The 23,760-nt window shown below is 46.7% G+C and overlaps 1 protein-coding gene across 4 annotated transcripts in view; it reads right to left on the minus strand.

Moving 5' to 3' along the window:
- Positions 1-8,354: 8,354 nt before the first annotated feature.
- Positions 8,355-23,760, minus strand: part of UQCC1 (ubiquinol-cytochrome c reductase complex assembly factor 1) — a 101,760-nt gene continuing 86,354 nt past the window's right edge. For all 4 annotated transcript variants that reach the window (XM_060616424.3, XM_060616414.3, XM_060616405.3 and 1 more), the window contains 3 exons: positions 19,404-19,481; positions 12,791-12,904; positions 8,355-9,856 (listed from right to left, as the gene is read on the minus strand). In XM_060616424.3, coding sequence (XP_060472407.1) covers positions 9,722-9,856; positions 12,791-12,904; positions 19,404-19,481 — 327 coding nt within the window. In that variant the 3' untranslated portion in view covers positions 8,355-9,721. The remainder of the gene's footprint in view (positions 9,857-12,790; positions 12,905-19,403; positions 19,482-23,760) is intronic.

Here is a 23,760-nt window from a genome sequence, read left to right on the forward strand (position 1 = left end):
CTAGCCATATGTCAGTGTGCATTTACCTGTGTCTGCATGTGTGTATGTATATTTGTGTGATGTTTGGGTGAAGATCTGTTTGTGTGCATGAGTGACTGTGCAGCGGGGGAGGTCTTTGACCCTAACTCTGCAGTGTGGTACTGGGTGCGTGCACAGGGAGGTCAAGTGAGCGGGGCAGAGACAGGAAGACAATGAATTGAAGTGAAAAGGGCTCCAAGGTATCCCTGACACGCTGATAATGAAAGCGTGTAAGTCAAATCAAATCCCCTAGGTGGCAAGACTAGCCCCTCCCATTGGATTGAATGGGTAGAGGGCAACCAGAGGGTAGACAGGTATATCCTGGCCTCAGGGCTGGGCCTGGGCTGGAGACCCAGAGTGGTAGGAGCCGTATGGATAGCAAAGCCTGGACCCTGGCGGCAGTGTGTTGGCACAGGCCCCTTAATAACCGTTATTAAAGGGAAGAAAAATATTTTCCTGTCCCGGGGACATGTCAGGCGCCTGCCTGGCATCATTCTGCCATCCTGGGGGCCACCTCACCTTGTCTGTGGTCTTTTATAAGCCAGGTGGCGCCTGGGCAGATGACTGTCATGTGGGGATGGTTGGAGCCCATCAGATGCAGGCTGCTCAGATGCCAGCACTGCCGCGTACCTTTTATGTGGCACTTCTGGGTGGGAGGTGACAGTATTCCTGGGAGGAGCAGAAAGTAGGAGAGCCAGGCTGTGCCCAAATCCCTTGCATCAAGGCAAAGTGACCTAAGAGCTAGAGACACAGGAACAAGCGGTGAAGATATAAAAAGGTGAGAAAGACTCCAAGATGTGCAGAATGACATTCCGGGCTGGAGGGCTAGAGGGGCGCAGGCATGGCTACTGAAGGAAGATGGGAGGCTGTGGTGCAGGGAAAGGGCTGCCAGAAAGGTCTCTGGAGCCACACTCTGAAGAGGGCCTTGCTGAATTGCTGGCTCTCATTGTCCAGACGATGGCGAAAGGTTGGCAAGATTTCTAGAGTGGTATTTTAGGATGACTTACGAAACAGCCCCCCAGGGGAAGAGTGGCCCAAAGCACCAGACTGGCAGAACAACCCACATGGGTGTGGTTCACTGTTCTTGAGCACCACAGGGGCCTTCAGGAGGTCCCACTCGCTCTGGCACTTAATGAGCAAATGGAACAATCACAACTCTGAGCTACAGTGGTTTAATCTGTAAAATGGGACCAACATCACCTCCTTCACCAGGTTTTTGTGAGGAATAAGTGGGCTATTCTTTTATTCTTTTTTTAAGTTTATTTCTTTTAAGAAAGAGACAGTGCAAGTGGGGGAGGGGCAGAGAGAGAGGGAGAGAGAGAGAATTCCAAGCAGGTTCCGCACTGCCAGCGCAGAGCCCAATGTGGCGCTCAAACCCATGAAGCTGTGAGATCATGACCTGAGCAAAAACCAAGAGTCAGATGCTTAACCAACTGAGCTACCCAGGCCCCCCATAAATGGGCTATTTTATGGCAAGTGCCTGACCAAGAGGAGGAATAGTTTAGTACATGCTGGATTCTAGAGCTTTCTCAGGCCATGAAAGGGGCAGGGGCTCAAGTAGAGGCCTGAAGACAAAAGAGGCCTGAAGCAGCCACCGGAGGAGCTACTTTGGTCCGTCTCAGACCCGTTCTAGACCAAAGGCTGGTTCTGAATGTGAACATGGCCCTCTGGCCACGTCAGTGGAGTGTGGCTCTGAGATTTGGCCTCTTATTCCAGCTCACAGGGGACAAGGTCCTCTCTTCACCCTCCATACACAGATAAGCATTCTGGCAGGCAGATCACAAGAACGAGAATTTGGGCATTCTATTTTGTAAAGGTGGCCGAGTCTGGGGTCTAGACTACAGACACTGTGATGATGGTGTCTCCATTCCCTCAACTTCCCACAACCCACTCATCCACCTTATCCCATCCAGTTGTAGACTTGTTCTGTTTCTGTAAGGAGAGGGAATTCCTACTCTACTTTCCAGGAGGAGAAGTAGGAGAGGACTGCCCCCTCTTTTCTCTTCACTCGCTCTTCCTCTCCAAGGAAGGAATGGCTAGTCTGATTGGTGGCTTAGAAGGAGCTGGACTCCAATCTTTTGCCCTGCCCGCACCCTCCCTCTCTCCCTCCCTCTCTCTCTCTCTCTTTGGTTCTGCTGTAGGCAAAGGTAGTATATTCTTCATTCACCTGCATAGCAAACTTCCAGAGGAGGTTCTGCCCCTGTAATGGGGAGGAAGAGGTCTGCTCTTTCTGGGGGTAGAGGTGAGTAAGTTTAGTTTTAGGATATTAACAAGCCCATTTGGCCAGAGAGTGAAAGCTACATTCTCCAATCAGCTTTGTCAGAAATACTGGTATAACCACTGTTTTCATATCTCTTAGGTCTTTTCTTTTTTTTTAATTTTATATGTTTGTTTATTTTTGAGAGAGAGAGAGATAGGGAGCATGAGCAGGTGAGGGGACAGAGGATCTGATGCGGGCTCTGATTGACAACACCGAGTTCGATATGGAGACTGAATTCACAAACCGTGAGATCATGACCTGAGCCAAAGTCGGACGTTTAACCGACTGAGCCACCCAGGTGCCCCTGTCTCTTAGGTCTTATTTCTCAATTCGTTTTGAACTTGGGAGAGGAAGAAAGAGATATTATCTAATGACCTCTTAAGCCCCCAGCATTGTTGGTCTCACCACCTCACCCTCCCTGTCATATCCCATCATCTCCTCTCCTCTGTCCATCCAGTTCACCCAACATGTATTTAATGCATCCTTTAAGCCAGCACTGTGGGCTCAAAGATGAGTAAGACTTGGTCTCTGCCTTGGAGGAATTCATAGTTTAGTGGGGAAGGCAGACTCATAAATAATTATAAGCCACAGGTTAAACCAAGGTATAAATGAAATGCTTTGGGGGTTTACAGCTCATGACCCATTCTGGAACCTTAGAGGAACCGTGTCTCCACCCCCCATCCCCAACTAGGGTACAGCCCTGTGGCAGGCTTTTTCTCACATGGTGACTGGGAGGTTAAGGAGCCATTTCTGGACAGGGGGAGATAAAATTAGGGAAGAAACAAGCCAGCAGAGGCCTATGGTTCTGGTTCCCAATGGCAAAAACTTGAGTTTCTCAGGACCTCAGCCTCCCATGTGTGAAGTAAGAAGGTGGGGTTGGAAGTCTCCAACTCTCTTCTAGCACTTACATATTCCATCACTCCACCCCCCCGCCCCCCCATCACTGTTTGACATTACAGGTCAGTACTTGAAGACTCCCTTTCTAGAAATTCTCCATTCAGGATCTCTAGGACCTTTTCTCCCCTCAATAGATGGATGGTAGATTTGTGTGTGTGTGTGTGTGTGTGTGTGTGTGTGTGTGTGTGTGTGTGTGAGGCCCTTGACCTGGGAAGGGTGTAGGTCCTAGGCTCACCAGCATAGCTCAAGGGAAGTCTCCTGGAAGCCACAGATGATTTGTGATGGCTGGTTAACACTGGGACAGGAGTGAGTGGGTAGACGATCATGGTCAGGGCCCCAGGGTCTGGCTTACCCCTGCCTAAGGCCAAACCAGTGGTGCGGTGGACAAGCCATAGTGGGATTCTGTGGGAAGCCTAGAAATAGGCAGAACCAGGGCAACAACTACAGGAGGGCTGCTCCCAAAGGAAGAGTTCAAACACTTCGGACTCTCCAAAAACCCACTAGCTCCCTTTCCTCTCCCCTTCACCCCAATGACCGGTAAACTCCAGGTTCCCTGGAGACCAGCATGAGCTTGCCCTTTCCCTCTCAGCCTCCTCACCTCAGAAATCCCTTGTGCCCCATTTGTACTCCAATCTCTGGTCACAGGAAAAGTTCCCTCCTCCCCTCCAAAGCCAGGCCCTTGTTCTCAAGACCAGGCTTCCACTTTCAGAAGGATCTCATAATTCCTAACACTTATGGGAAGTTTCCTACTCCATCGGGTGCTTTACATTTACTCAGGCTCCTCCTCACCCGCCCATGCACATCTTCATTTTTCTGTGCTTTAAATACCTTAGTTCTTACCGTGCTCTCCTAACTCCTGCCCAATTTTCCTCCGTTTCTTTTCAGCTAGGCACTTATCAAGATACCCTGCCTTCTTAATCCTTTGCAATGTCTGTATTCTCTCAAAAATCTTGTTCCTGGAATAGTCTAAAACCCTTAAGCCTCATTCACTTACTCCCTGGCCCCTACTCTGCAGCATGCACCATTAAAAACCTCCTCCTTCTGGCAGTTCTCTCCCCTGGCTTCTACCCCAGCCTCTACTTCCTATGCTGGTTCTTGCTCTTCCTACCCAACCCCCGCCTTCCCCCCAATGCTTTCTCCCACACTGACCCCACTTCCTGGTCAACCCTCTACATTTTACCTCTGGGAGCTCATCCATTTTCATGATTTCAAGTGTCCTTCTATACCCAAGACAAGTCCAAAGTCCTTAGTCCCTCTATCCTAATCATCTCCCAAGGTTCAGCCCCTCTCTATGCCCTTGCTCTCCCTGGGGCACCTTCCACCAGACCTGCCCCCATACAGACATAACCAACATACACCAAAAGCAATGGGGTAGGGCTCAAAAGACAGGAGACTGTTCAGCTTTGCTACAGAGTCACTTTGCACCAATTAGTGGCTTCTTCTCAGTGAACCTGTTCCCCTACTATACGATGTGGGCAATAATCCCTGCTCTATCCCATAGGATAATGTAATTAGCACTTGGAAAAAACACAATACAGAAGATTCTTCTTTTTTGAGTTTCCCTCTTCTGCCCAACATTGCCATCTCTTGGCTCCCAGGAGAGCTCCAGGCTGCTTTCTTCAGGCTCCAAGAGCAGGGAGGCATCAAGTCCCGATGATTTCTTCAAAAATGTTTCTGGAGTTTGAATTTTCAAGTTTATTAATTTATTTTGAGAGAGAATGAGTGTGAGCAGGAGAGGGCAGAGAGAGAATCCCAAGCAGGCTCTATGCTGTCAGCATGGAGCCGGATATGGGGCTCAATGCCATGAACCGTGAGATCACGACCTGAGCCGAAACCAGGAGTCGGACACTCAACCGACTGAACCACCCAGGAGCCCCTGAACTTCCCCTTGAATTCCTACAATCACCCTCCAGGCCCTCAAACCTAGTTGGCTAGTTCCTGACTGAGCCAATCCACCTTGCACATCACCGAACATCTCCACTCCCATCAGGTCACAGCCCTTACTGAGAATGCCTGCCAGATGCTGTATTACCCAGGCTACCCCCATTTGTGGCCCCACCTGGCTCTCTGCAACCTTTTCTTCCCTTAGCAAACCACTCAGCTGGACCACGTGAGTCTGAAGGGCTTCCTGTTCTGGGCCTTCTCCTGGGCAGCTCATTTCCTGTTTCACTTTCCACCTACCTAAACTTTGCCCATCCTTATGTCCCAACTCCCTTCAAGGCTTTTCTGATGTCTAACCCCCTTGTTCTGACATTTCCTGTTAGTGTGTGTATGTGTCTACATAAACCCACATGGCTGGATATCGCATGTTTCTTTTTACTTTTTTAAATTGTAGCAATAACTGCTCCTTTCCCCATCTGGTATTCCTTTTCTAAAACCAAACGCATTGGACTCGGGTCACAGAACCACCTGAGTCTGCATGCAGAGTAAATCTGGGTCCCCCTGAGCTTCATGCAGTTTCCCTCAATGGTAACAGGAGTTTAGTAACACTTACCTCACAGATTTGTCACTGAGGATTAAAAGTCGTAACAAGTGAAAATACCAAGCAGTGTCTGAGACAAAAACAGAAATGGAAAAGATACTGGCTGAATTGTGGCCTTGGCTTTAATCTCAGCTTGTTGTAAGAAACAGCAATTATTTATGGTTCTCAAACTTTTAGGCAAAACTGAAATCTTAAGAGGTACTATTCACAACGTTGTTCAGTGTTTCTCATTTATAACCCATACAGTATGTATGTTCTTCTCTGAAAAGAAACAATTTATTTCTTCTGATGAAGAAGTGTACTTCCTTTTATGTGACAATGGGACCTATATAACCTTGACTCCCATTTCTGCTTTTGGCTGCCAGGAATCTCAGAGCACGGTTTTATATTGTTGCAGATTTCTTCGCTAACCTGTGGGAGGCAGTGTGGGATGGAGAAAGAACAAGGACCCGAGGGTTGGAAGATGTGGACCAGGGCACCCTGGGTCCCTTCTTCCTCTGTCTGGATGAGCCTCCAGGTCTCTATGACCCTTGGTCCCTTCACCTGTGCAAAGGGGATAAGAACGATGAGGATACCTATTTTACAGGACTGCTGTGAGAAAATGCATTAAAACCACTTCATAAATTACCCCAAAAATCCTATGAAAGTTGGTTATTAGCAGCACAGGTTCTTTCTTTTTTATTTAATATTTTTGAGGGGGACGGGCAGAGACAGGGAGACACAGAATCTGAAGCAGGTTCCAGGCTCTGCGCTGTCAGCACAGAGCCTGACACGGGGCTCAAACTCACAGACCGCCAGATCATGACCTGAGCCGAAGTTGGATGTCTAACCGAGTAAGCCACCCAGCCACCCCATTCTTTTTCTTTTTTTTTTTTAACTTTTAAAATTTATTTTTTATTATTTTTATTTTTTAGATGTTTCTTTTGGAGACAGAGCATGAGCGAGGGAGAGGCAGAGAGGGAGACACAGAATCTGAAGCAGGCACCAGGCCCCAAGCTGTCAGCACAGAGCCCGATGCAGGGCTCGAACTCATGAACCACAAGATCATGACCTAAGTCAAAGTCGAACACTTAACCAACTGAGCCCCCCAGGCGCCCCATTAATTTTTATTTTAGAGAGAGAGCCAGCGTTGAGTGAGGGGAGAGAGGCAGAGAGGGAGAGAGAATCTTAAACTGGCTCCACATTCAGGGTGGAGCCGGCCTCAGGGGTCAATCCCCCAGCCCCAGGATCAAGGCCTGAGCCAAAATCAAGAGACTGATGCTCAACCGACTGAGCCACCCAGGTGCCCTTAGCAGCACAGGTTTTCTAACATGATTATTTCCCTTCCCCGCCTCCCAATATTTGCACCTTATCTTTTAAACTTTGTTCTAATCATTTTGCAGTTTTATTGTAACTGTGTCTCTGAATTTGCTGTGATCCTTTCAGGAAGTATACAGAGTACAAATAAATGACAAAATTATTTCTAGAGAGTATTCTCCCTCAGGGCAAGAAACATCCTTCATTTGTTTTGTATAATAACAATTTACAGTAGAAAAACATGTAGCTAGGGGTGCCTGGCTGGCCCAGTCCATAGAGTGTTGACTCTTGGTCTTGGGGGGTCATGAATTCGAGCCCCACATTGTAGAGATCACTTAAAAAAGAAAGAAAGAAAGAAAAACATGTAGCTACAGAAAGAACATTTAGCTCTCATTCCTATGCAAAAGCCAACGGAGGTACTTTGTACTGAATTGTTAAAATAAGCTGAACTGTGGGTCAGAGAATGATCCAGAAAGGGACTTTTTTTTTGTTGGGCTTGTACTAATAATGACTGATGATCTAGTCATTCATTCCTTCTGTCATTTAGCAAAGCTTATTCTGATGCCTACCATGAGTCAGGCACTCCTGGGACACTAGAAAATCAAAGGTGACTGACTTCACAGTGCCCATTCTGAGGGAGCTAATGGTGCAGGATGAAGGGTGTGTATGTAAAAACTAGTTTCCACCTGGGACAGACCAGGTAGGATGGGGGGTGGGTATTTGAGGACACACAGGATTTCTCTAGTCTGAAGAGGAAACAAGGATTCCAGGTAGAGGAAACATACAGGGTGGTCTCTTCAGGTAACCCCAAATGGTCCAGTTTCCTCGGAGAAGAAATGAGTTAGAGACTCAGAAACAAGCACAGGTCAAATTAAGAAGAGCCTTGCAGCCTCGAGGAGCCTCGATTTTATCTTGAAGGGGAGGGGGTCGTGTACTCGGTGAAAGATGCCGGCAGGCAGGAAGTGAGGGCTTTGGGACATCCCCAACATGACAGATCCAATTTGGCTCTTTAAAACGCAGCTCCGTATTACAAGTTGCAGTGTTTGATGATTACTCATCTTATGGAGACAGGACTTGGCTCTGCAGGCAGGACCATCTGCTGCTGGAGACATTCATAAACGGCCTGTATGAACATAGGCCAACTGGGATGCTGAGAAAGGGAGTCAAGTTCTGGACCAGGGTTGGACTAAGAGACCTCTAAAGTTTCTTCTAAATCTGCAATTCCGTGATTCTCATGCAAGCCCAGTAGCTGAACTGGTGCTGTGGGCTGGGATCTGCGGCTGGGGAGCTGCCCTGGGCAGCAAATGGGTTAAGGCTCAAGTAACTTTTATATATGAATTAATGTGTGGAGTTGGGAGCCAAAATCTGTTCCATTAATTTTTCCATCCATTCCAGGAGCAGTTAGGTACACACAGTAAAGTTTATTTTGGTGCATGGTATACTTCACTCCATTAAAAATAAATTAATCAGCAAATTCCTGCCTGGCTCAGCTCTGGTTTATGTAAATAGTGCCCAGCTGTAATGAGTTACAAGGTGTTATTATCTCACACACACAGAGGAGGCTTCACTCTAGAACTCTGCTTGCAACAAAAGCATCTTAAATAAACTCAGAGAAGGCGGTCTGATTTGTAATGTTTTCACAGAAGTGGGATATACCTCACCCATATAGAATTTCTTTATATGACTCATTTTATAGCAAGTTAAATGAAGGAAGTTTGATGGGGGAAGGAGGGGCAATATGGTTCCCCGCCCCCTTCTTTCAATGCAAAGAAAATCCCCCAAGAGATGACCCATACTCAGGGAGGAGGCAACTGACCCTCAAGAGCACAGACCAAGGTGGCTCTGTAGCACACGCTCTAGAAGTTAGGAAGGAGCTAGAAAGCTGGGCATGGGGTTGGGCCCTGGGATAAGCCAGAAAAAAATATTCTCTTTGCCCCAGTATCTCACATAAAGGAGTCAAGAGAGGAAAAGACAGCATGTCCCTCACCCCATTCAATAGGGAAGTGACAAAAAGGCCTATGTTCTTGGGTCTTCTTTCCAAACAACTCAGGATGTGACAAGCCCCTTGGCCATCAGAAGCCTCCTGGGTCCCAGAGGATGGAGCCTGGCAGGCTATGCCTTGGCCACAACAGTGACATCTCCATGAACTGGAGGCAAGAACAGCAGCAGAGATCCTCTTGACCCTCTCCCCATCCTGTCTCTGAGCTGGGTGATGCTCCTCAGCTTATGGCAAATGCCATCTCAGATAAGTTTCTAAAAAACCCTGGAATAAAGAGTCATTGCAGAGATATGTCTCTGTGTCTTTTAATGGCCAACTCAACCCCATGGCTCAAAACCAGAGGACAGAGTGTGGTTACCCGTCTTGACTCAGCAGCATTCCAAACTGCTCCTTTGCCATGGTGGGCCCTTGGTGGAAGTGTACCGTTTCTAACTTACCACCATCCCTCTGCAGCCTTTGGGAAAAGCTGTCAATCACATAGTTACTGGAAGGGATCAGGGGAGTGTGTGCTGGGGAGCTCTTGTTCAGGGCTTCTCTTGGGGGAGAGGATATCTCAGAAGAACTAAGGGTTCTCCCAGCACTGTACCCCACCAGATCAGGCTCCTGGGCATATTAAAAGGAAAATCAACACAAATGGGGCCAGGTATTTGACAGATGCTGTTCAAAGGTCAGTTCAGGCCACTTTCTGCAGGGTTCTGGGCCAAACAAGCACCTCTCTCCTGGCAGTTCTTCAAAGCCAGCTGGCCAGCTGTTCAGAGGGACCAGTCCATCAAAGACCCTCGTCGTTATAAGTTGGGGAATGGGGCTTCAGGACACTCTGAGGATTCTTCTCCACTAGAGGGCGCCAGCTCACCTCCCCTGTCAGAAGCAGATCCTCCCCATTCATGGAGTCCAGGTACTGCATCTGCAACAGGGACAGCAAGAAACAGAGGGCAGGGACAAGGGCAGGACAGACATGAGACGGCAGAAGGAATCAGTCTTCCAATGGAGAGGACGGGGAGGGAGTTTGTGGGGGGGTTCTGACCATACCAGCTCCCAGTCAGCAGGTGTCTGATCTTCCAGATTATTTCCTTAGAGAGGGTTGGGAGAAACTAATCACTGGGGAAGCTCACTGGGAAGGCTTTAGAGAATTCCCCATCATACCTCTAATAACCAAAACAGACACACAAACCCTGACTTCCTGGACTGCAAGAACTTTTCAGGGAGGATGTACTGGGGGAGACATGTCCTTGGGATGTGTGCATGTGTGTGTAAGTTTATCTGTCCATTCAGGGTAGTGATGTTACTCAAAGTGAGCCAATTCCCTTCTCTGAGGTTTAAGTCTCCTTGTGTGAAAACGGAATAGTAACATGTACCCCCACAGGACTCATGAAAAGATTAAATGCTTGTAACTGCTAGTCGCTGGAACTTTTTCTGGGGCCTTGACCACACGATTAGTGGGCCGCCATGCTTGCCAGTGGGCCCAGCTTCACCCACCATGACGACTGGCAGAGTTTCTCTGAGAGAAATGTGGAGAAGGGACACCTGTGATGGACAATGGGCGCAGCTTCAGGGAAGGTGAGGTTGGGCAGTTCCACAAGAAGCAAGTGATCTAATGAGAGGCCAAGTCTCAGGAGGTAAAAGTGGTCTCTGGGAGAATTCCCTTCGCTGCTGCTAGTAAGGAGAAGAGAGGAATGAGAAATGCTTTCAAGGGGACAGGCAAAATTTACAGTGGGAGCTGGATCACATCAGGAGTGAGCATTGTATTCAGAAAGCTGAGGCTTCACTGTGGGGTGAGAAGGCATTTGGGAGAAAAGGAGAAGGGATGGAAGTCCAGAGGCCTCATCTTAGGCTTTGGATCATCCTCCTCTTCCAAGAATTCCTCCATTCCTGTTGTTTCACCATCAGGCTGCTGACCCTGAAACCTAACCTCAGTCTCTCACATATACCTCAGGTCTAGATTTCTATACATCATGCTGTCTTCCGGTGCAAGGAGAGCAACTGACCCATTATCTCCCCTAAAATACTCTCCTCTTTCCAACAACTCCATGTCTATGCCTAATGCAGCCACTCTGCCCATCTTCAGCATTGAAAATCTCAACATAACCTCTGACTGGGTCTTGGGCTACCCACCAGACGAACCAGGATCATGGCACAGGACTAATCTGTTCAGGGCCCCTCCTGGTCTTTCCCGAGCTGCTAACTTATACTGAGTCTTGCCTGTCTTTGGCCTTTCACAGCCTTTGTTTCTACCCTGTATCACATCACAGGCTGATTTATTCCAGGGTTAGCTTGTGCCTGACTGGCTTCCTCACCAAACCATAAGTTGGCTCGCGGGTAGGTCTGGGTCCTGTGAATCTCTGCTTTCTCAGGAGAGTGCCTGGCACAGCAGGTACTCAGAAGTTTTGCTGATACCACCGGGTCCCATGAAAGCTCCCTGCTTCCCTAAGTGCCCTATCACTGTTTTTCTATTGCCTGCCTCTCACTAGACAATATAGGATTTTTTCTAGAGGCACTGGTGTGGTAACTCCTTCTTTTAGGGCCCTCAGAGAGGTCCCAGCTGTGCCCTTGTTGTGGCCTCTGCCACAAGCCCACCATGGCAGATGGAAAAGCTGGGCTGGTCTCTCAAAAAACACAGCATTTGCTTTGCCAGTTGCTACTTCTGTCTGACAGTGAGTCCAGTCAACAGTGAGTCTCAAGAGTTCTGTGTGGGTGGAGCCCTCTGGCCACAGTGCCTTCTTCCAGCTCTAGCAGATTTGAAGAATGGTCAAACAGAAGTCCTGGCTTCTGGGGTTCTCTACCCTCTGGGTCTGAAAAGCCCCACTGTGTGGTTTTTCCAGCCATCAACAAGCTGTTCCTGCTGGCTTCTACCCAAGAGCCAGGGCCTGGCCTTCCCATCCCTGGCTGTTGAAGGCTTAAAGGCTATGGACACAGGTGAATAAGAGAATAACTGTGGGGTGAGGCCCCTTCAGCTCCAGAGGCCAAGCCCATGAAGCAGAGATGTGACTCACGGGACAGCCTGAGCTGATGAGCTGTCTGGAGCAGCCAAGGCTTCTAGTGGCTACATGAATCACCAGCTTGGGGTTCTAGGCCAGCTGTGCAGGCTGACTCACTGGGAGACCCTGGAAAAGCCTCTATGTTCCTCTTCCTTGCCATTCAGCTCACTCGTCTATAAAGTATGGATTTCCCATCAATACAGGATCAAGGAGCAGAGAGATCAAGAGGTGAAGTAGCCATGGTTTCAAGAAAAACTATGTAGTGAAGCAGTCCTCACTCTGGAGTTTTCTCTTAGAAGCTCTGGTGTTAGGGAGCCCTGGGGGACCAGGGGGATGGTAAATGAAGTAGGAGGACGCTGTTTGATTGTGGATAGCATTCAGTGGGCAGAGGCTTGAGGGTTTTTTATGGAATTCTGCCTGGAGCCCAGTCCTGCTAGAAATCAGGAACAGGAAACATGAACCTTGGAGCTTCAATGTGAGCAGAGAGGGCTACTGTGGGCAACTGCACTGTACCCCATTCCCATATCCTACAGGACTATGCACACCCAGGGTCTCCCACTGCACTGGGCATACAACAGACAATCAAATGTGTAGTGAATGAACGCCTAAAAGTGTTTGAAAGCAGGAGATTACTCAGCGCCTCTTCTTCTTCTATCCCATACCCCACCCCCTGCCTAGCTCATGGCTGGATACAGAGAGGCTGTTCTCTATCAGTGCCTGGTGTGGACATGATGTGGTCAGAATTCCCTCAGACTGGCCTCTGGGAACTCAACCTCTCATGATCCTCTGAAAGTCCAGCATCTACAGACCTCAGGAAGGACCTGCTTTCCATGAGCCTCTGGAAAAGGTGTAGGGCTGCTCACCTGTTTCCTCACATACTCCACCAATAATTCAAGCTGTCGAGGATCTTCACATTTCTGGTTGAAGAAGGTTCTCCAGAGCGCAGCAGCTAGCCCATGGTCATCTGAAAGGATTCCCTGGAACACAGAAGACAACTGGTCTCCTGGGGACCATGGCAGAGCCACAATACAAAAGCTGGGACTATTGTAAACATAATGGCAAGCACCGCATTGGCTTGGAAGGACCTTACAGATACCACAAAAAGGCCTTGTGGACCTTATATACACCACAAGAACGAACGGGGCGGCTACACAATAGAACTGGAAGAGGTCTTCAGAGAGCATCTGATCCAACCCTTTCATTTCATACAGAGGAAGGACACGGAATCCAGAGGGGCCAAGTGCCTGGCTAAGATTGATGCAGAGATGGGGTTCATGTCTGGTCGCCTTCCCAGGCTACAGTTCCCTCTACTCTCCTGTACTGTACTCGACCCAGCGATACCTGTGAAGCTAAGAAGAGAAACAGTGGCACATTGCTCCCACCACCGTCCACAAGGAACAGGCACAGAGTATTCTGAGGGGGTATTTCCCCCCAGAAACAGAGGTGGGAATACACTGCACCTTCTCTCCTAGTGTATGGACACATATGCAAGGCAGCCGGCTCTCCGGGGAAGGAAACCAGGCACCATGACCTCACTGTCACCCATCTCTGGGTTGGCCATGGCTTGTCCTGCCTCTCCTCAAGTAGAGGAACAGGCTCACTGTCATGGGCCACAGAGGGCATGCTCAGACACTGTGTGCATGTGTGCCTAACATTGTCCTTCCCAGCAGAGACAGGGCAGGGGCTCCGTTGGGAAGTCCAAATATCAGAGACTAATCGGCACTTGGGCCATGGACTAGGGCCATTTACTAGTTTGGATCTCTAAGGGAAGGAGAGGGGAGGTTCCTGCTTCCTGGGGTGAGGGCGACTGAAGGGAAAGGCCCCAAGAAGTTGCTCTGTCCAGGTGCCAAGGTAATGTGGAACCAGACAAAGCACCGGCTGAGATTTACAAGTCATAAGGCTGGATCAAGTCCTGGCTCTGCTACTACGAAGCTCAGAGATGGTGGGCAATTCAATACACCTGAGTCTCAACTTGCTCCTCTATTATAAACAGAGATGAAAATGCTTTCCCTACATCTTTGCATTATGAAAGTGAGATCATGTAAAGGTACTCTGTTAAGTGTAGTACAGTCAGATACAAAGACCAGGAGCTTGCTTTGGCAGGCAGCTGTGGATATAGTTGAAACAACAGTGAGATCTAGGGATCAGGCCACCTAGGTTCAAACAGCAGCTCTGTCACTTGATAGTTGTGTGGCCCTTCGAAAGCCAGCCCTTCCTGAGTCTCAGCTTCTCATGAGCTGAACAAACACAGTTAAGACCAAGCCCACAGCATTGTTGTGAGAATTTGGAGATAATGGCCATGAAAGGCTCTGTAAATGGCAAATCACTGCACAAAGACCCCAGATCGTGTATTCAATGTGATGTTGTGGACTGGTCTCTGGGACATGGCAGCATATGAGGTCTGACTTCAGGCCTGCTGCCAGGAAGGGCCAAGTCTAGGATGGGGTGCTGACAGTTTGGTGGAAAAACATTCTGCCTGTTCCAAATGCTCCCTGCTAAACACCCCTACAATTCCACAGCTAAAGAGACTGTGCTGGCACAATGGCTGAGTCAGGAGAACCAGCTTCTTCTGGCAGATGGGGACAGGGCCCAAGGACAAGCTCAGGCACATCACCATTCTCCAAGTTATTTGCTAACCCAACAGCCTGCCTGTGTCCACAGTGCCCTGGGCACATGCCAGAGTGCTGCTGGAAGCGACCTACATGTGCTACATGGGAAGGAACAGGCGTGAGAACAGGTGTCGTGAGGACTTAAGAGTATGAGCACAGAGCACAGGACAGTGAAAGCCCTGGGAGCCATGGCCTGCTGCAAACAGGCACCCTTGGCAATGGGTGAGATGGTTGGGAAGGGGCAAGTCCATAATCAGTCAGAAAGAAAAGGATGACTCAGGACTCAGATTAACAGTGATAACAACCTGACTATTCCACTCTGTCAGAGTACCTTCACATACCTGGCTCCTAATGCCTATGTACATTGAGAGGAACAGATTCTATTATCCCCATTTGAAAGATAAGTACACAGAGGCTTAGAGGTTATCTAGCTAAATGGTGGTAGACTTAGGACCAGAACACACTTGTGAAGTCAAGGGATGGTGCCTGACTAACTCTGGTTAGGACGCAGTACCTGCACAGAGTGGGAGTGCGATAAAATTGGCTGAATAAATCAATAAACCCAACTTTAGCCTTCTTTCCACCAAACCAGCGTAAGTCAGAGAGAAAGCAGGAAAGGAAAAAGGGTACTTGGCAGCCAAATATTAGTTTGCAGAGTAAACTTCCCACAATCTACTAGGGGCCTACTTATTTTGCCTCGCAACACAAAAAAGCAGCATCCTTCAGAGATTAAGAGACCTAGGCCTAGAGTAATTGAGAGGAAGCCTGTGGCTCGAAGGCCCTGGTTATGATTAAGGGTTTGGAATGGCAGTCTCACTCAGAGAAGACTGACTTGTGACACCACTATGTGCTTAGCACGATGCTGAGAACACAGAATCACAGCAAAATGGTCTCAGCCTGCAGGCAGCTTGCAATCTAGTTGAAGGGACAAAGCTAGTGCACATTAAACAGAAGCACAGGATCAAATCCTGGAGAATGAACAACTGCCAATCTGTCTAGGGTGACTCCAATGTATACTCTGTACGTGGTTGGCTCCTCATTATTCAGTCTTAGCTTCTAGGACACTCTATTTGAAATTAGATATTTATTTGCTTGTTTACTTGTTTACTACCTGTCTCCCCATTAGAAGGTAAGCTCCAGTGGGACAGAACCAGACCATGTTTGTTTTATTCACCAACACATTCCCAGTGCATCCCACATGGTAGGCATTTAATATATACCTGTTAATGGATGGATGGATAGATGATATTGAAATTCAGAGTAAACAAATACAGATCTAGAGAGGTCAGGGAAAGCTTTGTGGAGAAGGAGGCCTTAGAGAATAGAGAATATTTGGAGAGCTACAGGATATTCTAAGCAAGAGAGAATATATTAATTCACTGAACATTTACAGAAAGAGTATCTACAAGGCCTGATTCAGGCCTTGAATCAGGTCCTCAGGCCCAAAGCTGACAGACTTGGCTACTGCCCTCCATACCTAGTTGTCCAGGAGAGTCTCAGTCAGGCACAGACAGTCACAGCATGTCTGTGGGGCAGTGGGGCAAATGGCCTCACTTTGGAAAGGTTACACACTAGGAAACAATGGGAGATACCAGTGGATAGGTCACACTGGGGACCACTGACAGAAGGCTTGGAAATTCCATGGAGGAATTTGAACTTAACGGAGTAGCAAACAGGAAAGTTCCAAAAGTGGCCATTGTCAGGGCACAACCCAAGCAACATTCTAGGAAAAGGTTGCTGTAGAACAGCACTGTCCAATGGAACTTTCTGTAATGATGGAAATGTTCTGTCCAGTAGAGCAGCCACCAGCCACATAAAGTTATTGAGCACCTGAAATGTAGCCAGTGGGACTGAATTTTCAATTTTATTTAAGGAATTTAAATCAAAATAGCTGCATGTGACTAGTCTTAGGACAGCTCTCGAACCCATGACTCGCAGTGTGGTCTGCAGATGGCTGCACCATGTCACCTGCGGCTTGTCTGCCACGCAGAATCTCAGGTCTCACTCCAGACTTGCTGAGTCAGAATCTGTGTTTTACCTAGGTGATTTGTATGCACATTAAAATTACCTGGGCAACTTTCACAACAGATGCCCACCTAGAGCAGTTAAATTAGAACTTTTGGGAGATAGGGCCCAAACAATGGTATTTCTAAAAAGTGTCCCAGGTAATGAGTATATTTCCCAAACTTTCCCACTCTAAACAGTCACCTGGGGTGCTTGCTAAAATACCAGGCCTCACTCCTATTGAACTGGAACCTTCAGGGAGGTGCTCAAGAATTTGATTTGAAGAGCTCCCCAGGTGACTCCTGTGATCAGGCATGTCTATAAGATGGCTCTGCCAGGATGGACTGGGATAGGAGGGACAGAAAAGAGACACAATTCAGAACACCTTTATTAATATTGGTGAAAGGAATCAACTGAGCCATATGCAATAAAGAACTCAAAAAAATGCTAACTAACAGTTATATTTCTTCAATTCTAAGTCTCATTCTTCTATACACTGTAAGCTTTCTGAAGTCAGAATGCAACTAATTTAACAATTAACGTGTAGGGGTGCCTGGATGGCTCAGTCACTTAAGCGTCTTACTTTAGCTCAGGTCATGATCTCATAATTTGTGGGTTTGAGCCCTGTGTTGGGCTCTGTGCTGACAGCTCGGAGCCTGGAACTTGCTTCGGATTCTGTGTCTCCCTCTCTTTCTGCACCTCTCCCACTCACACGCTATCTTTCTCTCTCAAAAAATAAATAAACATTAAAAAAAACAAAAACAAAAACAATGTGTAGATCTAAGCAGTTTTTCTCAACTCCCATCCCACTCCTGCAAGGCTCATGTTCAATCAATGTTATGTGTGGTAGGCTATGGTTCAATGTGTGGTATGCAATCTAAATTGCTCTCTGATAACTGAAGATATCTGGCAGACTGAGAATCAAGATCCTAACCAAATCCCTTAATTTTTTTGTAAGCTTATCTCCTGGCTTTAATTATTACCTTCAGGCTGATGACACTTCCCCCAGCCTGAACTCCAGTTTCCTATTTTCATCCTTTATGCATTTTCTCCCTTCCTCATTCTTCCCCTACCACACGCCAAGTATCATGCTACTAGGCAGTAGAAATGCAAACACAGTAGAGACTGCCACTACCCAGAAGGAGTCCCCACCCAGCCAGGATGACAGTTAACACTAATGTAGCAAGTGGAGTCCAGGGAAGGCGGAAGGAACTGAGCCTAGGACGGTTCCAGGCCTGTTTCCCAGAAGGGGTGATGCTTGCATTCAATCTGGAGGTCACCACAAAATGAGCATAAAAGCACATGTTTTGTTAAATAGATGAGGTATGATGAATACTGGCAGTGCACGTATAGGTGTTCATTACACCATTCTTTCATCTTTTCGATGTGTTTGAAATTTCTGTAGTAACAGCTAGGGGCAAAAGATGAGACACATGCTCTAACATGGATGAAGCTTGACGACATTACACTAAGTGAAGTAAGCCAGGAGCAAAAGAATAAAACCTGTATGATTCCACTAACATGAGGTACTCAAGAGTATTCAAATTCATGGAGACAGAAAGTAGGTGGTGGTGGTTACTAGGGCCTGGGAGGAGGCTGAGGGAAGAGTAAGGGTTTTAAGGGGGACAGAGCTTCAGTTTGGGAAGATGGAAAAGTTCTGGAAACACATGGTGGTGACTGTTGCTCAACAATGTGAATGTACTTAAGGCCACTGACATGTGCACTTAAAAATGGTAAATTTGAAGGGCATCTGGGTGGTTCAGTCAGTTAAGCATCCGACTTCGGCTCAGGTCATGATCTCATAGGTTGTGGGTTCAAGCGCCACATCAGGCTCTGTGCTGACAGTTCAGAGCCTAGAGCCTGCTTCGGATTCTGTGTCTCCTTCTCCCTCTCTCTCAAAAATAAATAAACATTAAAAATTTTTTTTAAATGGTAAATTGGATGAGACAGATCTAAATGTTCTGACATGGATGGATGTCAAAGATACATTGTTCACTGAAAAAGGCAAGGTACAGGATAGTGTATGCAGTGTAACTTCCATTTGTGTAAAGAAAATAAATATCTAAGTGCTTGTGCATGCAAAGGTAATGTCTGGCAGGACACCCAGTAAACTGTTAACAAAGTTTTCCTCTAGGGCAGGGAATTGGGCAGGAGAGAAAGGGGCCTTCTATTTTCTACTTCAACCACTTATGTACAGTGTTACGAGTTTCTGATGAGTATATATTGCTTTTATTTCATTTTTAAAATTATTTAAATGTATTATTTACTTTTGAGAGACAGAAAGAACGTGAGTGGGAGTGAAAGAGGGAGTGAAAGAGAGGTAGACATAGAATCCAAAGCAGGTTCCAGGCTCTAAGCTGTCAGCACAGAGCCCAATGCAGGGCTCGAACTCATTAGCCGTGAGATCATGGCCCGAGCCAAAGTCGGTCGCTTTACCGACTGAGCCACCCAGGCACCCCTACGGATTGCTTTTACAATTAAAGTTAAAAGACTGTGTGATTTGTCTGGCAGACCATGCTGTTTACATGTGTATGTCTTCCTGTCTCTGGTGGCACCTGGGGCCAAGAGAATGACTGATTTGCCTTTGTCGCTACATCCAGCACCTGACAAGGACTCAAGAAATGCTTCTAGTTGAATGATTTGACCATATTCTATAGTGCTTTCTTTCCCAAGCACTAGGCAAACTTCTGAGCAGAGTCATTCCTGTTGCCAAGTCAATGAAGATGAGGAAATAAATACCAAGCCATAATAGTGGGTAGTGAGTGATGATGTCTCCTTGAAGGTTTCCTCAGAGTTTCTCATCAAAAAAGTCTTTTGTTGGGGGAAGCCCATGTTCTGCTTAAGGCTTGGCAAATGACCTTACCTCATCATATCCCAAGATGGCTGCATAGAAATTGTTTGTCATAAGGATCATATTCTTCTTCAGGATATAAGAATTAACCTACAGAAACAAAATGACAAAAACAAAACTATGAAAAAAGGGGAAAGAAACAAAAAATATGATTTTTGCCTCTTAACTATCATAGACTCTTAGTAGAACCAAGAGAGAAGGCCCCTAACAGAGCGAACTGCTAGTCCACCCTCATTTCCCTGATCTGTCTGGATTCTCCCCCTCCCCCATTTGACAGTTTCTTTTAGATTTTGATCCTAAATTACACAAATCAGTAAGTCACTTTAGTGAACTGAGCCACAGGTATGTGTCAGGCTTTTTGCTAGACCCTATGAACACAAAGTGTAAGAAATGTTTCTCAGCTGAAGGAGCAAACCGTCTAGTATGGGAAAACAGGTATGTAAAAAACAATTAAACTGCAGTATGTTACCTCAAATTCTATTCCAGAAGTGGTGAGCAATAGAGGAATTTTAGTATAAACAATCTCTGCTCTGGGAGCAGGGAAAGAGTTCTCCCGGAGGTAAGACTTACGTGGACCATGAAGGAGAGAGGATATTCTAGACAGAGGGAACATGGTGTCCCAAGGTGCAGAGGCAGGGAAGAAAATATTTGGGAAGTGCCAGGCAAGGCAAATGGGAAGAAACTGGAAAGGTATGGTGGAACCAGGTTAGGAAATGTCGAAGGGCTACTGAAAGGAGCCTGTGGTGGTGAAAGACAGAAGGAAGTTGTCAGAGGTGCAAAGAGGAGGGAGAGAGGCAGGACCAGGAGACAGGAGGAGAAAGGAGAGCCCCTGAGGCTATGCAGAGGAGAAGAGAACAAGGTGGGCTGAAGCAGTAAGGCTGTTAATCTTGAGAGACTGCTTTCAAATACAATTGCAGTGAGACCACTGACACCATGGAGGAACTCCTCTCAGAGGAGGGCCAGGTGGGCCCTCACCAAATGTCTTCAGTAGGGTCAAAACTCTGACCTCCAGACCTCTAGGAATATGCTTGAGCAGGGTCTCTGTTTCATTCCTCGCTGGGGCAGAGGAGAAAGCCTGGTGTAATGTGCAATAAGCACTGAGTATTTAAACTGACAGGTTTTAGAAACAGCCAAAAGTTATATGGAACTTTACATGGAGAGTAAGATTTGTGGTTAACAATCCTGACCATTTACTGAGCAGCTGGTATGGGCCACGTGCTTTATGGACATCATCTCCTCTAACTGACACTGGAACTCAGGTGGTAGATGTGCTATAGTCACATGTTTATGGACAAAGAAAACTGGGCCTAAAGCAGGTAAAGTGACTGGCCCAAGGTGCCACAGCAAATTAATGATAAAGCTGAGATGAGTATCCAGTCAGTTTGAATCCAAAGTCCATGTGCTTATATTTCATCAGGTTCCTGCCTTCAGGAAGATGATTTTATTTTGGATCAAAAATCAAAGACTGATTGATTTAATCCTGTGGTTCATAACTGGTCTCTGAAGAAGAGCAGAAGGAAGTAGTGAAAGGACCTGGATTTAGTCAGAAAACCTGGGTTGAAGTTCTAATTCCGCTATATTCACAGGATGCGATGATCTTGGGCAAATCCAATAACCTTTCTGAGTCTATTTCCTTGCCTTTCGAATGCCCTGCACACATCACTGGTTTAAATAGCAAGTGAATTAGCACGTATTCATTCATTAATTCAACAATGTATGCCGAAAGCCTCAGTAAGCTGTAAAGTTCTCTGCCAATGCAATGAATTATGAGTAATACCTTCTGGTTTGTTTACGAAAACTAAAACCAGTTCCATAGTCAGGGATAATTTTCAAAAGGAAGAGAGAATGGTGACACTCAAGACTGGAAACTGTGAGACTGGATGCAGCTGGTAGTACAATCCATGATCCTTCCCTCCTACATTCAACCCAAGCCAAATCAGACCTCCAGCCTTCATGTTCCCAGAGCTCTGTCCACACTCTTCCTCTGGATGCACAATATGGTTTAGAGTTGCTTATGTACCTGTTTCTCCCACTAGTCTGTGAGCTACTCAAGGGTCATAACAAACTCTGTCTGATTAACCTTGGCACCCTTGACACCTAGTCCAGGGCCTGGCCCAGAGCAGGGTTTAAGACTGGCAGGTGGATGACTGCATCCTTACAAGGGTCTGAGCGTCAAGCATAGCATGTTTTGTCCAATGACACCCTTTTGTTTCCCCTTTTTTGCTGCTTGAGTACCCTGCATGTTTCTGAAATTTCAAAAATATATACTGCCTAACTTCTTACACCATCTTCCAGAATGGGCTGAGGCGAAAGGAAGAGTCCAGAAACAAGCCAGAGCTAGAGTTCGTTCCTACTGAAATATGAGGATGGGACTACAACCCACACCTGCTGATACCCATTTTGGAGCTCTCCCTACTCCCATACAAGTTATTCTCCTAATCGTGCAAGAAAAATCAGAGCCACTGACAGACGTCAGAGATGTCAAACACAAAGGCATCTCTCTGAGGCAAACATTCACTGAACCTGCTCAGCAGAACTGGTTTATGTGTTGCATCTAACTAGTGAGCTGTAGAGCTGGAAGGCCCTTCAGAGATCACCTAGCTCGATTCCTCTGAGGAAATAGTGAACTGGCACCCAAAAAGGGGTAGGCACTTGTCTGAGGTCACACATAAAGTTAATGTCAGAGCCAGGATGAGAACCTGATTTCTAGATGAATGCTTTATCTATTTCACCATCTGTAGGGCATTTCCAGAGATCACCAACACATTAATCTGCAAACCTCAGTTTTCAGCAAGGTCCAGTTACATACATACATACACACTTTCTCCTCTTGGGATGCACCTGCATTCTGGCTGCCTATGACCCAGGAAGAATGGACAGCGGGACAAGAATTCCCTATTAGCAAGGCTCCAGCTACCTCCAGTCCCATATTCTAACTCCAGTGACCTGTATGTATGGGACCTCCAGTCCCATATTCTAACTCCAGTTGCCTCTCCCTCTCCCCTCTAACTGAGATGGCAGGCAGCCACAGCTAGGAATGGCTTTCAGATACCATCACCCAGGCTAGATTAGATCATGAAAAGGGCCCTTCCTGGAAGAGGGTGGAAGCTCGATCAGTGCAGACACATGATCTGCAGGCAACAGGTGAGGGTGAGTGAGAACAGCTTCCTGAACTACTGGACTCATCCCAAAGGGGCCTTTCTAGCCAGTCCAGCAGCTACAGGCAGGGAGCTGGATATTCCCTCCGGTGAACCTCTGTTGGGATTTTATTTCCTCACTGAAGCTTTTGTTTGTTGGTGTGCAGGTTCTGTGTCCCCACTGCCAGATGATTCTGTAGGGAGCGCCCTGCCCATGAATACACAGATGGGACACACCAAATGAGAAACTCCTCCCAGATAGCATTGGGCTGTTCTCCTAGTAAACTCTTATCCTTTTCATAATGCTTTGCTTTTCATAAAAAAACCCATACATACAGTACCACCACAAGGAAAAGGTTCCTTTTATATCAGTTACTCATATTTTCCCATTTATTTAAGCTATTAAAATTCATGCAGATATTTTATAAGCCATCAGGATTTGGTGACTGGTATTACTGAATGTTTAATAATAAACTAAACAGAAGAAATCAGAGGGTTAAATGATGACTGCAATTCCTGTAATGACTTAATTAAATTTTTATTGAGTACATAAACTATGATGTCATTTCTAGCCAACCATGGGTCTGCTTTCCCAGCATGTCACAGGGTGGGAGCACTCAATAGGAGGCGAGGCTAAATGAGCAGCAAGTCTCAGCTGAAATGGGGAGGGGAGCAAGGCTCATGTAACACACTCAATAAATTATCCGTTCATTTTTAAACAAAGTCCATGAGTTATAATATATTTGCCATGCACTTTTTATGACATAATAAAAATGTTACCTTAAGGATTACTTAACACATACTACAAATGTTATAGCAGAGGCAGGCACAAGGGGCAAAGAAAACAAACACGAGCAGGCCAGGGACGGGTCCTGGAGTTTACGTCCCAGGGGGAACAGCATAGTATATTAAAAAGGGAATGCCAAAAAGGGGGTGGGGAGATGCAAGAGTTCAGGGTTACTAATCAGCAGATTAATGAATGAGACAACCAACAGGGAACACAAGCAAAACAATAATGAATCTTGCAAGGCACATGTTTAATTAATATCGTATTTGCAAGGAGGAGTATTAGCTTTAAAGACACGCCAGTTCATTTGAGGCCAATTCGCTGCCCTCTTTCCCCTTTTTGCTGTTGCTGCTCTTAAAGACGTTTATGTGACTGCTTAACAGAGGAACCAGATTATGTGGATGGAGGGAATGACGGAGGAATCAGGTTTAAACTCCTCCATGAG

This window comes from Panthera onca, chromosome A3 (assembly GCF_046562875.1).
Source record: "Panthera onca isolate mPanOnc1 chromosome A3, mPanOnc1 haplotype 2, whole genome shotgun sequence".
NCBI lineage: Eukaryota > Metazoa > Chordata > Mammalia > Carnivora > Felidae > Panthera > Panthera onca.